The 15,986-nt window shown below is 49.4% G+C and overlaps 1 protein-coding gene across 2 annotated transcripts in view; it reads right to left on the reverse strand.

Annotated features, from left to right (window-relative positions):
• raph1a (Ras association (RalGDS/AF-6) and pleckstrin homology domains 1a) overlaps positions 1 to 15,986 on the reverse strand; it is a 46,470-nt gene that overhangs the window by 28,466 nt on the left and 2,018 nt on the right. For both annotated transcript variants that reach the window (XM_084689386.1, XM_084689387.1), the window contains exon 2: positions 4,530 to 4,601. In XM_084689386.1, the coding sequence (XP_084545512.1) occupies positions 4,530 to 4,601 (72 nt within the window). The remainder of the gene's footprint in view (positions 1 to 4,529; positions 4,602 to 15,986) is intronic.

Raw genomic sequence — 15,986 nt, forward strand, 5'->3', positions numbered from 1 at the left:
TTTAGGCTGCTCCCTGGATCTCTCATGTCACTCTGGACTGGTCTGTTCGGCACAGGCAGGCTCCTAGACAGACTATGTCACTGAACTCTCCACGCTAGTGACGGACACACACATACACAGACACACCGACACACTACTGACACACACACACACACATACAACAAGGCCTCTTATCCAATGCCAAAAGCCTTGCTCTCAGTCATGAAAGAGGTCCATTCAGAGGAGGAAGGAGGGAAACTGTTTGTCTGTGAGGGTGTGGCCCAGCTGTGAGAACCTGGCTGGACCTCCACACTGCAACTGGATGACCTCTGGTGGTTCCAACATGACGGAATGGTGGGAGGGGTCAGGAGGGAGGCTGAACCCCAGACCATCTGCTGAATCAACCACAGTCACACTGCACAGGAAAACACACCCTGGTGTCCAGTATGTGTGTGTCTGCACGTGTTCTTGAAGGCATGTGTTTGTGCATCTGTATGTATGTGTGTGTGTGTGTGTGTGTATTGAGATGTGTGTGTGTGTATTGAGATTAAGGTTTCCCGGGGCCAGATACAGGATGCAGGTGATTCATGTTCTGTAAACAACTAGAGCAGCAGCCATTTCCCAACTCTCTGACCAACCACATTAAAACCACACACATTCACTCATGTGTGGCCTCAACAATGAATCATCACTCACTTCCAAAAACGTTTCATTCATTATGAATGACGAATGATTCTCCTCGAGGATATACGGTCTAAAATAATGTCTATCATTCTGCAGGGCTTAATAAAGCCAAGTCACGTTCAACCTCAGAGGTTTCAACTAGTTTCAATCTAAATATACCATACAAACTCTTTCGAACACCATGGTGGCTTGAATTACAAAATCGAATCCAGCATCAGAAACACTTGTCCCCTGTCAGTCATCCTGCCTGCTGGATAAAGGAGCCGCAAGGCTGCGTGTCATCGGAGGGAGAGAAAAGTAGAGAGAGCAGTGAGGAGAGACAAAGGCAGGAGTGGGGTAATAGAAAGCCCCAGCCAGACAGAGAGAGGCAGCTCTAATGTCATCTTTCACGCACAACTAGCCACCGTAAATAAGCGGCATGCCTGGTGGCACCCAGCCCCCCTTACCCCCATCCCCCTCCCCCCTCCCCCCACCATCCCCCTCCCTCCCCCCCCTCCCCCCACCATCCCTCTCCTCGCTCCCTCCCCCCCTCCCCCCACCATCCCTCTCCTCGCTCCCTCCCCCCACCATCCCTCTCCTCGCTCCCTCCCCCTCACCCGTCACCTCCCCCACGGCCCTGGCAGTGTCACAATGGGCCTGAGGATTCACACTGCACTTATAGTGTCTCTCTCTCTCTCTCTCTCTCTGTGTGTGTGTGTGTAGGGGGCTGACTAATGCCTCGAATGCTAGAGGGTTGCCAAGTCAGCCTGGGACTCTGCAGAGAAGCTGTTTTGTGTGCTCTGTCCACGGTGCACTCATACAGACACAAACCGGTACCATACACTTCAGCAATAAAGATCAAGGGTCAAGTGTCATCAAGGCAGTTGGTCAACACAACCTAATATGACAATAGAATGATGGTAGCTCTTAGACTTGACTAAGAGCAGATGTTGTCCCTCATAAAACAAAGATCCCCATTTTAATAGACAAGGGCGGTTTGGCATGTGGACTGTGTAAGACCCAGGCATCTATACTGAATCTGTCTTAACTCTTTCCAGAATCTAAATAAGGCTGACTGTCTTCTTGTCTTAACAATTCACAAAAAAACTCCCAAAAACTGAGACTGAAATTGAGAAACTAAAGTATTCTTTAGTAATAGTTGTGATGCATCGGCTCCTGTAGAATGCCTGACTGTTGGTGATAGACATGCAGGCAGGTAGACAGACAGGCAGGCGAAGTGCACTCAGACCAATGAGCCAGACATTCAGTCCTCCATTAGGTAATGGATGGAAGGAGAGAGAGAAAGAGAGAGAGGGGACAGAGAAAGAGAGATTGAGAGGCAGAGGGAGAGAGCTTGCATTAATTTCCAGATTGACGGCTTATCACCTCTACCAGTAACAAGCCTTATCATGCATTTGTGTGTCCCTCCAGTGGATTGTCATTGATCTAGTAAGAGACAGTGAGGTCCAGCCTTCCTCCACACTGCAGTCTACATGGTCTCTCTCTCACTGTAACCCAAGGACTCCAAACTACACATAAATCAATACTGCTCTCTCAGCTTCTCTATCCCTCTCAGCTTCTCTCTCTCTCAGCCTCTCTCTCTCTCTCAGCTTCTCTCTATCAGCCTTGGTCTCTCTGTCTGTCTCCTCCTCTCTCCTCCTCCTCATGTCTGCCTTCACACGGAGCTGATTCGAGTAGTTTCCGTCCTACAATGTATAGTTAGACCATTACAGTAACACCATGTTCACAGTATCACACTACACTGGCAAACCTAGCTTCCAGCTTTCCATGGATCCAGAGGGTCCAGGCCCCTCGTACTGTGTGGAGAACATAGCAGCTGGCATGAGCACGCACGCCAACCTTCAGGATAAACCATAGAAAGGTTAATGTAATCAGAGGAAGCCTAGGGCTGGTCTGTCAAAACTACTGTTCTGATCTTTCATGTGAGAGAAAGGGAGGAATTAAAAGAGAGAAATGAAGGAGAGGAGAGAGCAGAAAAGAGGGAGAGGAAAAGAGAAGAGAGAAGACATGAGAGACAAGGAGAGGACCAACAGAAATGACAACACAACCCCGAGGCCCTGTTAAAATCATGACATCACTTCCTGTCCCCCTGCCCCCCCATCTTATCCTGTCCTGATGGACGCCCAGCTCCAGTGCTGTTAAGGTCAGATCCCAGCCAAGTGTGTGTAACGGCAGAACAATAGCGATGTGGAGGGAGCCCGGCCAGGGTATGACTCACCCTGCCTGGGAGAGGCTGTAGTGCAGGCCCCTGACACTCCACCAGTAGGATATAGTACACACATATGCACAGCACCCTTCCAGGCAGATGGTCAACACGTTACGGTGGAGCGAACACAGCGAGAGCTGATGCTGGGGCTCTTCCTGGGGCCTGCAGGGGGCTGATGTGCCAGGGCCGGGGGGAGACAGGGGAGGCAGGCCGGCCTGCGGAGCTCCGTACCACCAGCTTCACGTTACACAGCAGCTGTGCTCCACAGAGAGCTGTCAGGACATGCCCCGCGACCGATATAGACGCACACACACTAACACAGGACACACACTAACACACACACGCAATATCCCACTTCACGCTGTGATGTGGGACAGATTTAGACCAAAAAACGTTGGGTGGAGGACTGGAGGTACTCTGTCGTTTCAGAGCCCACAGACACCCCCTAGCAACACAATAGAAACTGAAAACACTTAGCAACACAGTGACCTTCAGCACTCAGTGGTAGGGTCTGTTTCCTAACACAATGTCATTGGTGAGATTAAACAGCAATCAACCAGTGATGCTGTTGTGTAAAAGATGTGATGAAAACTTTGGTTCAGTCTTGACATACTGTAAGTGACACGTGAATACATATGACAGAGAGAGAATTGTCTAAGTATGGCTGCAGTCAGGAGTGGCTATCACCCAGATGGAGATGACTTCACTTCCTGGGGTCCCCTCTCATTATCTTTGAGTGAAGACAGGCCCGTCCGGTCGGTGTACAGTGTGTGTGTGTGTGTGTGTGTGTGTGTGTGTGTGTGTGTGTGTGCAGGACAGGCAGTAGAAGAGGTGGGTTGGGGGTCTATATTGTAGTGCCAAACCTATCTATGTAACAATATCCTCCTTTCCATTCGCACTGCATTCTTCCTGTACTGGGATCAACCAATAGAATGACTATCTTATTAAGCCTAGGGGATGAGTTGTTGTGCCATGTGAGTGTGTACGTGTGTGTGCGTGTGTGTGTAAGCACAGTGGGAGGGGGTTCAGAACGGACCACTAGCCCAGCCCATTCTATGATAACAGGGCAGAAGTTCCAGGACCGTCCCCAGGAGGGAGAACCCCAGCAGCATTCCCAACAGCCCCAAAGCAGCTCCACATGTTTCCATCCCTCCCGCTCCCCACATGGTTTCACTTCCCACGCGAGCTATCCCCCCCGAAAGCCACGAGTCGATCCAGGACTTAGCGTGTGTCTGCTTGGGTTTGAGCTCCGCTGGTGGTGTAGTGTGATGGGGGATCAGAAGTCTCCAGCCCTGGAGGCTTCCAGTTTTCCACCCCGATAGAAACCCATCCAGCCACGCATGTATTTCTGACTGGAAAACGCTTAGTGGAAAGAACAGCAGGGTTTGACAGCTGAGACAGCGACACACCGCTGAGAAACGTGAGCAGTGGATGTGTGGCTGGTGTAAACCATCGTCTCCACACCGCAGCGAGTGCCTTCTACCGCTCACATGAAGTTAACCGTTGGAATATCCTGTTTTGAGAGAATGATGTTCTCCCTCTCAGGTGCCAAACCGTGTCTCTGATTATACGGCACATGGGCAAGCCTGGGTCACGGAACTGACTGCGGTGCATCCGGCGCCCAAAGAGACAAGGAAAGTTTACTGGGGTACCTGCTTACCTTTGGTGTAGTTCTGCAGCCTGGTTCGGTCCAGTCCACAATCCTCCTGGGAGAACAGCTGTTTAAATCACCCTGAGAGGAAGAGGGGGGAAAAAGAGAGAGAGAGAGAGAAAGGTAGTTCATTTAAAGCCAGCAGGACAGTAATTCATGTGGATTGTAGGCAAAGCCAAGTTTCAATCCACTGCTACAGAACAGTGGGCTGCGTCGTGCAGACTCAGCTGAAGGTTTACTGTAGAGATTGACTGCTCCCCTGAAGCCACTGCTGCGGAACACTGAATGGCTGCTGCATGCTAGCTGCTCTGGTACTGGAATTGGTTTCATTAAGGGAAAAGCACCTGCAAAACAGGCTCGAGCTGCAGACTGCAGCGTTGCGTGAATCAGGCGATACACTATTCTACCTGTCTCCTCCCCCATGCCTTCACACCCCAGTCCCCCCCTGCCTCCGCTCCTTCTCACACCCCAGTCCCCCCCAGCTTCCTTCCCAGTGCCCTTACACTCCAGTCTCCCTCATCCCGGGGTCAGGTGGCTGAGCGGTTAGGGGATCAGGCTATTAATCAGAAGGTTGCCGGTTTGATTCCCGGCCGCGCAAAATGACGGTTGTGTCCTTTGGCAAGGCACTTCATCCTACTTGCCTCGGGGGAATGACCCTGTACTTACTGTAAGTCGCTCTGGATGAGAGTGTCTGCTAAATGACTACATGTAAATCCCCAATCTCACCCCCAGTGTCTCCCCATCCCCAGTCCCCTCATCTTAGAAGCTGTCCACACAACAACTGGCCTCGCCATCCAGCTACAGTACAGCAGGTGGCACTAATCAATCTGCACATGCGTGGCATGTAGGCCTAAACCTTGCCACTATACATTTATTTCATACCAATTAGCTGACAACTAGCCTGATGCTGTGACCTAAAAATGTCTAACAGGACTAACAGGATATACATCACAAACCCACACAATCTCTCACACCGACACACGGATATACACAACCATACAGTCAAATATAGTGGTATTTCAAAAAATTACAATGTTTTGTCAGTTAATTCAGTTAGTTAGTTCATTTCTCAATTTCTCTGTTTCTATAACAAAATCTGTCTCAAGTTTGATTAGCAGGTTAGTCACAGCTACTAAAGTGCAATTCAGAATGTGGGTCAACATTTCCAGTTCATGTGACTCGCTTTCTGAGCCTTAACTTAGTCACATGGTCTGTCAGAACACACAATAATAAGCACACAACCCACACTCACAGCCAATCCTAAGTTGGCAGTCCTCATTCAATTTTGGGCCTGTAACCTGAGGCTTTATTCAAACAAATAAATGTTGTGACTGTCTGAGGTTCTCATTGTCGCAGCAGCACCGGCCACAGACTGCTCTTTCACTTCCTGTCTTCTGCTCAGTCTCCTCTCCTGCCCACAGGTGTCCCGCCCCCGAGCGGCCCCACTCACACCTCTCTGTTGATGTGGTTTCAGGGTACAACTCACGACAACAGGCAGGAGACGGTGTGGTCGGATCTAGTTAACCAAGTTTCGGGGAACACTAAAACATCATTTTAAACGACAGAATGACAGCAGTGTCTACAGTTAGACACACACGGGCATTGAGGATAGTTTGTGATTTATCATGCTGGAGGGGCTTAAAGTAAAGAGTTTTCAGGGGGAATATCGAGCAATCTCCACCTGACAGCTATTAAGTTATCCTCTCAGGCAAGGGTGCTTGAATAGTGTGTGTGTGTGTGTGTGTGTGCGTGTGGGTAGGGGGAGGGGTGCATGCGTGCAGGGCACCAAGCCAGGCCTACAGTATTATGTTGCTGTAGGACACAATAACAGCATATGATCCAGAGATAGGAGCAGCCTGAGGCATGGAAGTGTTAACAGGCTGCTTTCACTGAGGAGAAGAACAGCTAACCATGCAATACACACTCCCACACCTACACACACGCCACATGACACGTAAAAGGCCAGTAGATTAACAGGCTGGTGTTCTCTGACTGTTCATTGTTTGGTCTCAATGAAGTCGCCTGTGAAGGTCGTGGCAATGGGATCCGCTGTACTGGACAAAACACTTTGATAAAATCCATGACAAGGATAAGATGTGCCAATTGACTGAAGTGCTCTTGACAGACCTTGAAGATGGCAAAACATTTTCATCCACAAGCCAGGATATACCTGCTTCCACAATCCTTTCACATGGTCAGGTCTGAGTCAGAGCTTCCATGGAACTATATGAAGAGCTTGTCGCTGTCAGAATAAATACTGTAGCCTTGTTGGAACAAGCTAAGGCTCATTAAAGAGAGATTGAGTTTCTCTGTTGTCAATGAACGAGGAACCTTTAGAATGCAAGCAAGCTATGAATATTATCTTACTATCTCACCAAACTCCTGTCGTTCTCTCTGTCTCGCTATTTGGCGCGCACACACACACAGACACACAAACATAAACACACATCCTTAGGAGTTGCCGCAGAGGGACACAGAGGGACTTACTGCAGAAGAGCTGTCATTGAAGATCACATTTAGCCAGCCCACCCTACTCTGACTAACACACAAACACACACACACACACACACACACACACACACACACACAACCGTGCTGGAACAACAGCCAACCACTGACCTAGAAGGCAGGACCCACAAACAGGATACGACACACAAACACACACGTACACCAGCGCTCCAGAGCTGGGGACCACAAAGAATGACAGAAGAGCCTGCAGCCTTCTCTCAAAAACCCCCAAACACCATTGGTCTTTTCTATCCAACACCTCACCGTTTACCCAGTAACCCAACCACACGACTATACCAGACCTGGCCAAATGCGGGGAGACTGAACCCTCGATTCGGGGTCCCCGCCCTGCATGGGCACCGGAGCATGATGGGAAATTGAGTCTATCTTGGGCAGGCAGACACGCAGGCAGGAAATTCCCCTGACAGCAGCTAACTCCGTCTCGGGCTCATGTTATCTGGCTCTGTAGAAGACGTTACTGGGTCAGCCAGCACTCTGCTGCTACTACTACTACTACAGCTGCTGAGCACAGCAGAGTGGCACAGCACTGAAGAGTCTATACACACCAAGTCACACCAAGCGTTGGGTGGCTAGTTTCTGGTCATAGGGGGAGAAAGTCAAAAAGGAGCTCATCCAGGATATAAATAGATTGGGGTTTCAAATGCGAGGCAGCATCCAGAGGCTCAGAGCCAGACCCTGCCCTCCATCACAGTGCGAGTTGACACGGTAATTAACAGAGCTCCTCTAGGGCCCAGGGGAGACTTCCCCCCCTGGCGTGTCAGTCTTACATACTGCAGGTCCTTCAATAGGTCGAGCTGTGCATGTTGAATGGGAGCAGAGAAGTGAACAGCTACCAAGCCTGGTTGTGCAATAAGCTTACACACTCATACTCCCATACTATGATAGCTGGGTTTGTTCAACGCTAACACTGTTGATGCTATGGTCTGCTGCTTGTTTGCAGGGAAATACTTGGGGGTTCTTGTGGCCATCCGGGTGACAAGTATAAGTTTAGGATCAACTTACCCTTCTTAAAATAAGCTTCCCTTTCAGACTTTTCGTCTGAGGAAGATGAAAAACAGCCCGAGGATTAGCACCTGTGGGGCACCTCAACACACTAACGGGGCTGGTGTCTGGAGCCTGGGATGGGTATAGCTCAGCTGTAGGGCAACTGACTGAAGATCCAGAGGTCACAGGTTCAAATCCCCCCATAGGTCACAGGTTCAAATCCCCCCCATAGGTCACTTTGAATTAAAAAAAAAATAAGTCTTCTAAATGAGTGTACTATATAGGAGACAGGCCCACCTCCACTCTTGACTGAGACAATAGAGTTCTGGACACGCACACAGCCAGCGCTGGGTCAGTGTGTGACCAGGTCTGCCTCCTGGGTGCGTGTGTAAACCAGCTCACACTGTGACCTCCTACTGCAGGTCCAAACAAAGGAGCCAGTGTGTCTGAGCATTGTGAGACAGTTTATTTTTAACGTGGCTCAGCTCCCACCAGCTCATGGGGGTAAGGAGGGGGTATCACGGCTCACCCAGGTGGCTGGCCGTGAACTCCCCAGCCCTGTTCAACTCAGCAGAGGCCCCATGCTGACTCCCCCAGGGCTGGTTCGTGGTAGAAACCTCCTCTAATATAAGTTGAATTCTCTCCCACTCTCCTTGGCGTACACCATCTCACTCCTTAAGAAAAACAAAGTGGGTAGACACATATCTAAGGGCAAGAAATAATTGTAGAAATAATTAGGCTAGAGAGGTCGGTTTCATTAGTTTCCATTCTATTTTTACAGAGCATCCGTCTGTAATGCCACTCGGACAAACAGATGTCCACCAGATAATTCCTACTGAGCCATAATAAGTAGGCCTGATTTGAAGAGAACCAGTGCTGCCTCTATTAATGAGCTGATGAATTAGACACATATGCTTGAATGGAGAGGTGGGGGGGTAGAGAGCCTGCCACTGTAGAAGGCATCTCTTTCACTGAGACAGAGGAGGCGTGTGTGTGTGTGAGTGAGTAAGTGTGTGTGTGTCGACAGGAAGATGGAGGGGTCTCTACTGTACGACGGAGAGACACATGACAACAAAAGGACAGGTGGCAGAACAGCAGGCCAGGACACAGTCCACTGCCTGACTGTGAATAGCACTGACCGGACACAAACACACACAGGAAGTTAGCCTTCCTATCTGTCTGTCTGTCTGCCTCTTTGTCTGTCTGTCTGTCTGTCTGTCTTCAACTTACTCCTCCCGTTCCTCTCCCTCCATCTACCAAAGCAGCCCTCCAAACAAAACAGTTTGTGGTGGAGTGTGTGTGTGTGTGTGTATACATACATACAAGCTCTTCATACAAAACTGTGTTTGTGTGTATTGGTGAGTGTTCATGTGTGTGTGTGATGGGGGAGGGTGGGGCGATCTGGGTTTCATCAAAATAACTGATTGGATTCCTGTAGCTGTTGCAGTCCATCTGGAACCAGGAGCTCTGCTTCTTACCCATATGGAGGGTATTACAGGCCACGCGGAGAACAGGACAGGAGCATGCAACGCCCGGAATGTTCCCAACATGACACTATACTGTTCCAATGACCCCTGACCGGGTCAGCGCCAGCAGGCCCAGGATCAGTCCTCTGTAGATGATTCCGTCCTCATACTATGAGAGTCCTCACACCCAAACACAGAGATAGAGGAAGGAGACTGTCCATCCTTGAGCAGATGACTCTGAACTCCAATCCTTTTCAGCGTCACACACACGCACGCGCACATTCCACCTCCTTTGTTCAAGATCACACAGTACGCTACACCAGACTCCACAAGACCCATGCTAGCCGAGCATGGAGTTTCCGATAGCTGCCGAACTGTTTTTGTCGAGTGTACAAGACCGCACAGCAACCATTACTGTAATGGCACGGTCTCACCGACACCCGACCCAGATGGTGAGGAGTGGAAAAGGCTCGTGTTTCCACCTCCAGTCTGACTGGGGGCTCGGGGAAGAGCCGTGTCCTGCCAGAAACAACAGCCACGCAAACGACCATAGATGTTCTTAAAGTCAGCCCCACCATCCAGAAGCTGAGAGGAAAGTGTGCGTGTGTGTGTGTGTGTGTGAGTGAGTGAGTGAGTGAGTGAGTGAGTGAGAGAGAGAGATGGGGAGAAAGAGAGGGAAAGGGAGACAGGGAGAGTGGAGAGTGGAGAGAGAGTGAGAAAGAAAATGAAGAGAGAGTGAGGGAGACAAAGATATAGAGATGGAGACAAAGATAGAGAGAGGGAGAGTGAAAAAAAGAGAGGGAGATAGAGGGAGAAAGAGAGGGAGAGAGGATGAGAGAGGGAGAGACAGAAAGAGAGGGAGAGTGAGAGAGACAGACAGAGAGGGAGGGAGGGGAGTCCAGGGAAACCACCATAATGGAGAGCAGGAGCAGACTGCAGCTGAGCTAGAAAGACAGAAAGATGAGAGACTATTGATTACATAACCCATAGTTACGCTGTACTCCTAGTCCTAATGTGTTAGGTGTAACAGTTTAGTATACACAGCCAATAGAACAACAGTACTGTCCCTAGGTTGCACTTCATAGGTGTAGCCGGTAACCAACGTGGAGAGAGTACATGTGTGAGGAAAGTGAGTGTGTTTGTGTGACTTCCCACTACCATGGCGTGTGTGTGTGTGTGTGTGTGCGTGGTAGTGTGTGAAGTCCCAAAGTGCTGAGCAGGCAGTGTGTGAGTGTGGCTACGCTGAGGGAGGGAGGGGATCAGAGGGGATCTGAACTCCCAGCTGGCCATACAGAAGCACCTCCTCAGCACTTGCACACCGCAGGAAGGCAGACACACACACACACACACATCACTTGCACACTGCAGGAGGGCACACACACACACAACTTACAAACCGCAGGAGAGCACACACACACACACACCTGCTGTACACGCAATGTACACAACAAGAACACAAACACAGGTCTGAATCAACTAAAACCATTAGCCTCTGTCTCAACTTGTCTGGTCCTCTGTTTGACGTTGCTTCAGGTGAGTGAGTGAGTGAGTGAGTGAGTGAGTGAGTGAGTGGAGACAGGCCCAGACCACATGGACGGAGCAGACACAAGGCTCGCTGTCGGTTTAGAGCTCCGACAGCGTGTTGAACCGTTAACCTCACGTGTGACACATGAAGCAACAGTCGCTTCGGCACAGTAGCCCAGGTTGAGATCAGTATACACACACACACAAACACACACATATATATATCAGCCCTAGGCGTAAATATGCCAAGAACACACACTGTTTTAATACATCTCTCAACACCTCTGGGAATGAAAAACAAACGGCCAGGCCTACAGTATCAACAATCCCCTTCAAACGCTGGACCCAGACACGCTCTGCTCCTCTTTATTGGAACCTTGTCTCTGACACGACCCAGTCAAAAGATATTGCCACAGACCTGGTTCTTCTCCTCGTCTGGAGGTTGGCCATTTGGCCTTCATTCCTTTTCTTTTTTCAGGGTTAGGGGGATCTTTAACCGTTCTTTATCTGTACTGCTGATGACATCTTGTTGCCATAACAACACTCTGGGACAGTTAAGACTTGGTACTGACCCAACATCAGATCTCCCCCAAATCGTACTTGGGGAGTCAGGTGGCTGAGCGGTAAGGGAATCGGGTTAGTGATCAGAAGGTTGCAGGTTCGATTACCGGCCGTGCCAAATGACGTTGTGTCCTTGGGCAAGGCACTTTACCATACTTGCCTCTGGGAGGAATGTCCCTGTACTTACTGTAAGTCACTCTGGATAAGAGTGTCTGGTAAATGTAACCCTAATAGGGGGAATAATGATAAAACGGACCATAGATCAGAATTGAAAGGCTGTTCATCGAAGAAATATCAGGTCCTGATTCCCAGCTGTACATTCTTCCCCCAGTCAGACCTTGACATGAGGAAGTGTTCAGAGTCTTGGCGCCCTCTCTCTCTCTTTCTCTCTCTCACACAGAGGGAAAACACAGAGGGAAAATATAAGACTGAGATTATATTTTCCGAGCATGAATTTCAACATGACATCAATGCCATTCGTAGTTGTCACTGCTTCTCGTGTTGCTGGATTCTTCTGCAGAAGAGAGAGACTGGCGCTGGTCTATCTAGTGAGTCTGGTCTGCTCCGGCCTCCAGAAGGATAGTTATCCCAAGGCAAGGTCTAACATCAACTTACCTTCTCTCCACACCCTTAGGAATGACATAGGGACTCAAGGACAAACTGTATCCTGTGCAGTGAAGATGGTGGAGGATGGATGGATGGAAAGAGGGATGTCATACAAGCTTTTCTCATCCAGGAACACTGTCTCCAGAGTCTGTGGTTAAACTGGGCCAGGACCACGAAGTTGACCCATGTCTATGCCTAATGGGTCAGCAACAAAGGGGGAGAATGAGAGACTGGGGGAGAGACAGAGATAAGGAGAATGAGAGCAAGTGTGTGAGAGAGGCCACCGGATGAATGCAGTGATCTGACCTGACGTAGGATCGTCTTAGGGAATAATCTCCCCCTTTCTTCCTCTCTTCCTCCTTGTCTTCTGTCTTCTTTGACTCCTCTTTCTGTCACTCCTTATCCAACTCTCTCTTTCTCTCCACAGTAAGCAGACAGACAAGTCAACAGCACCCTTCCAACTGACAGCTTAGCTGTTAGCTTAGCTACTCTGTAGAAGACAACTGTCCCCTCCTGACATTCTTTACTGGGCACACACAGCTCGTCAAATTCTGCCTACTTTTTCATCTCTGACCTTTCCAACTAGTTACACAACTAATGGTTTGCTTTTCTGCTATTTTTTTTTAAGTCATGCGTCTCATTTAAGATAAATGAAAGTCAGATGGTGACACTCCTGTCAATCCAAAAGAGTTTCACAGTTTTATGGGGGTGACGCACCCGTGTCTTAACAAGCGTCCTCTCTCTCTCTCTCTCTCTCTCTCTCTCTCTCTCTCTCTCTCTCTCTCTCTCTCTCTCTCTCTCTCTCTCTCTCTCTCTCTCTCTCTCTCTCTCTCTCTCTCTCTCTCTCTCTCTCTCTCTCTCTCTCTCTCTCTCTCTCTCTCTCTCTCTCTCTCTCTCACCCTCTATCTCACTCTCTCACTCTCTCACTCTCTCACTCTCTCACTCTCTCACTCTCTCACTCTCTCACTCTCTCACTCTCTCACTCTCTCACTCTCTCACTCTCTCTCACACACACACACACACAGTTGAGCAGGGCAAAGTGGCATGTGTTTGCTCTTTTCAGGATGCCCAGCCCAGCTGGAATTACCCATGGTTGCGCAACATGTCTGGGTTGCCTCTCTTTAACTTCTAATGTGTCTATGAAGACGACACACAGCAGAGAGAGAGAGATAGAGAGGGGGGGGGAGAGAGAGAGGAGAATCAAAAAAACACGAGAGAGGGGAGAGGGGATGGAGAGACTACTGCTGTAGCAGTGCTGGTACGAGAAGGGATGGGGAGACTGCTGCTGTAGCAGTGCTGTTAGGAGAGGGGATGGGGAGACTGCTGCTGTAGCAGTGCTGTTAGGAGAGGGGATGAGAGACTACTGCTGTCAGTGTTGTTAGGAGAGGGGATGGAGAGACTACTGCTGTGGCAGTGCTGGTAGGAGAGGGGATGGGGAGACTACTGCTGTGGCAGTGCTGGTAGGAGAGGGGATGAGAGACTACTGCTGTCAGTGCTGTTAGGAGAGGGGATGGAGAGACTACTGCTGTGGCAGTGCTGGTAGGAGAGGGGATGGAGAGACTACTGCTGTCAGTGCTGTTAGGAGAGGGGATGGAGAGACTACTGCTGTGGCAGTGCTGGTAGGAGAGGGGATGAGAGACTACTGCTGTGGCAGTGCTGTTAGGAGAGGGGATGAGAGACTACTGCTGTAGCAGTGCTGTTAGGAGAGGGGATGGAGAGACTACTGCTGTGGCAGTGCTGTTAGGAGAGGGGATGGAGAGACTACTGCTGTAACAGTGCTGGTAAAAGAGCTCCCTGTTCTTCTACCGTGACTTCTGTTTTCTCTGCTATGTCATATAAATAGGGGTTGCATTGTAAAATGTTATTGCTTTCCCTCAATAAAATACATTTGGCAGTTTATTTAATCCAGGGTATATGCCTAAGAAATGAACCCAATCAGAAGCAAACGTAAAGACAGAACTACAACCATTTCTCCAAGAACATGGGACAGATGGAGAGAACTGGGCAGAAATTGCCCCAAAAAAGAACACCAGTCTGTTCGACTTTTCTGACACAGTCCTCCTCCATTTCTCCATCTTCTGTTCTTCTGTCCACCCTCCTGATGGCCTGCTGAGGGAGACTTCCGAGATGGAGACAGAGATCTGGAGGGGGGGGGGGGGGGGGGGGTGTCACTGCCAGTTGGCCGGAGAACATCACCGTGGTTAGTTACCACAGGGTCAGTCAGTCAGCAAGGCCAGGCTATGTCAACAACCACCCACATACTCCAACTCGGCCCTCGTTAGCCTAGCAGCAGAGCCTACCAAATAGGCTTGCATGCTTTGTGAACAGGGATAGGTCAGCCTTTTTCTGTCAGTGGAGGAGTTAAGAGCCAAACCTATCAGACATCCCAGGCACTACAGATCAGATCGAATCTCAGATCGTCACTGTTAATGCCTGAACGTGTTACCGTGAATCATTCATGGTCTGATTTTAATAGGGTGACAAAGAGATGAGGTAGCATGTAACAAATAGCATTTTCATATCTCCTCTTTCCTGTCTGGTAAGCAGAAAGATTTCTGTGGACGTGGCAGGAATGTCCCTATGGCATGCACAGCTCTCCATATGCTATCCTCACCTCTAACCTTCAACCTATGACCTCTGGAGGTTCTAGGGTTCTCCTGGAGAACGGCCACCCCCATCCTGGCCCTGAGCTGCAGGGAGCAGGGCAGTCTGGGACATTTACAGTGTTATCCTGACTGGTTTTCCCGCTGTTAGAGAGAACGCTTTACAAGAGAAAGGGACAGGAAGCTGGTGTAGGATTACCTCATGTGTCTGTTATGTAAAAGCCTCCTATCTGTACGGCCTGTGTGTGCAGACAGTCATGAGTACGCATGGTACTGCCACACATCTGCATGCTCATGCATCCTCTCATACACCGGCCGGGGTCATCGACGCAGTCTGAGGACGCTAATGACCCTCATCACCTCTATTTCGAGCTCAATGCTGAATCAAATCAAATCAAATTTATTTGTATAGCCCTTTCTACACGCAAGCATGTCACAGAGGGCTTCACATACGCCCATAGAACTGCCCCTCAACCAACCTAAACCCTCAAGGAAGACAAGGAAAAACTCCCAACGGAAGAAAAAATTGAAGAAACCTTGGGAGGAGCAATTCAAAGAGGGATCCCCTCCTCCAGAGACGGTTGGTGAAGTGTGTGTGTGTGTGTGTGCCTACGTGCAAGCTGGGAGTGCCATTTGGCAGGCAGATTCACTCTTAAAATGCTCATGAAGACAGCCAGAGGACATCAATCTACATCTCTTCAACATCAATCAGCCTCATTTGATGAGATAAATGGGAGGCCAGGACTTTTTAAGGGTGAGGTATGGCCCAAGCTGCCACCTGGTAGCCTGCAAGTTAACGGTGCCAGGCCAAGGTAGTCTGGGTGGTAAGCTGCTTAGAAAGAGTAAGGCCGTTTCAGTAGCTCTGTCATGACTAAGGACCTACCAAGGGCCTGGTATGCACCAGCCGCCGCCATTACATGGGACAGAGATGTGTGTCCATCTATTGCTTGATCTCTCTTGTATTTGTGCATCTTTGTGCCACTCCATTATTCATCCATCTACACAGCTCCCATCTTGAATTCTTGAATACTTGAGTCCTTATTGTGTTTGGTGAGACTGACCCTGCAATATACTGCTGTTGTGGTAGCTTTCGACCCAATACTGACATTAGTCTCAATCTGTGATGCGCTCCTAACTCTATACCTAAGATAGGTACTGTTGGGTTTTAGCCTCAATGAGACTTTTAGCAGTTT

The sequence above is a fragment of the Hypomesus nipponensis genome, chromosome 23 (genome assembly GCF_054491055.1).
Source record: "Hypomesus nipponensis isolate SF chromosome 23, ASM5449105v1, whole genome shotgun sequence".
Lineage (NCBI taxonomy): Eukaryota > Metazoa > Chordata > Actinopteri > Osmeriformes > Osmeridae > Hypomesus > Hypomesus nipponensis.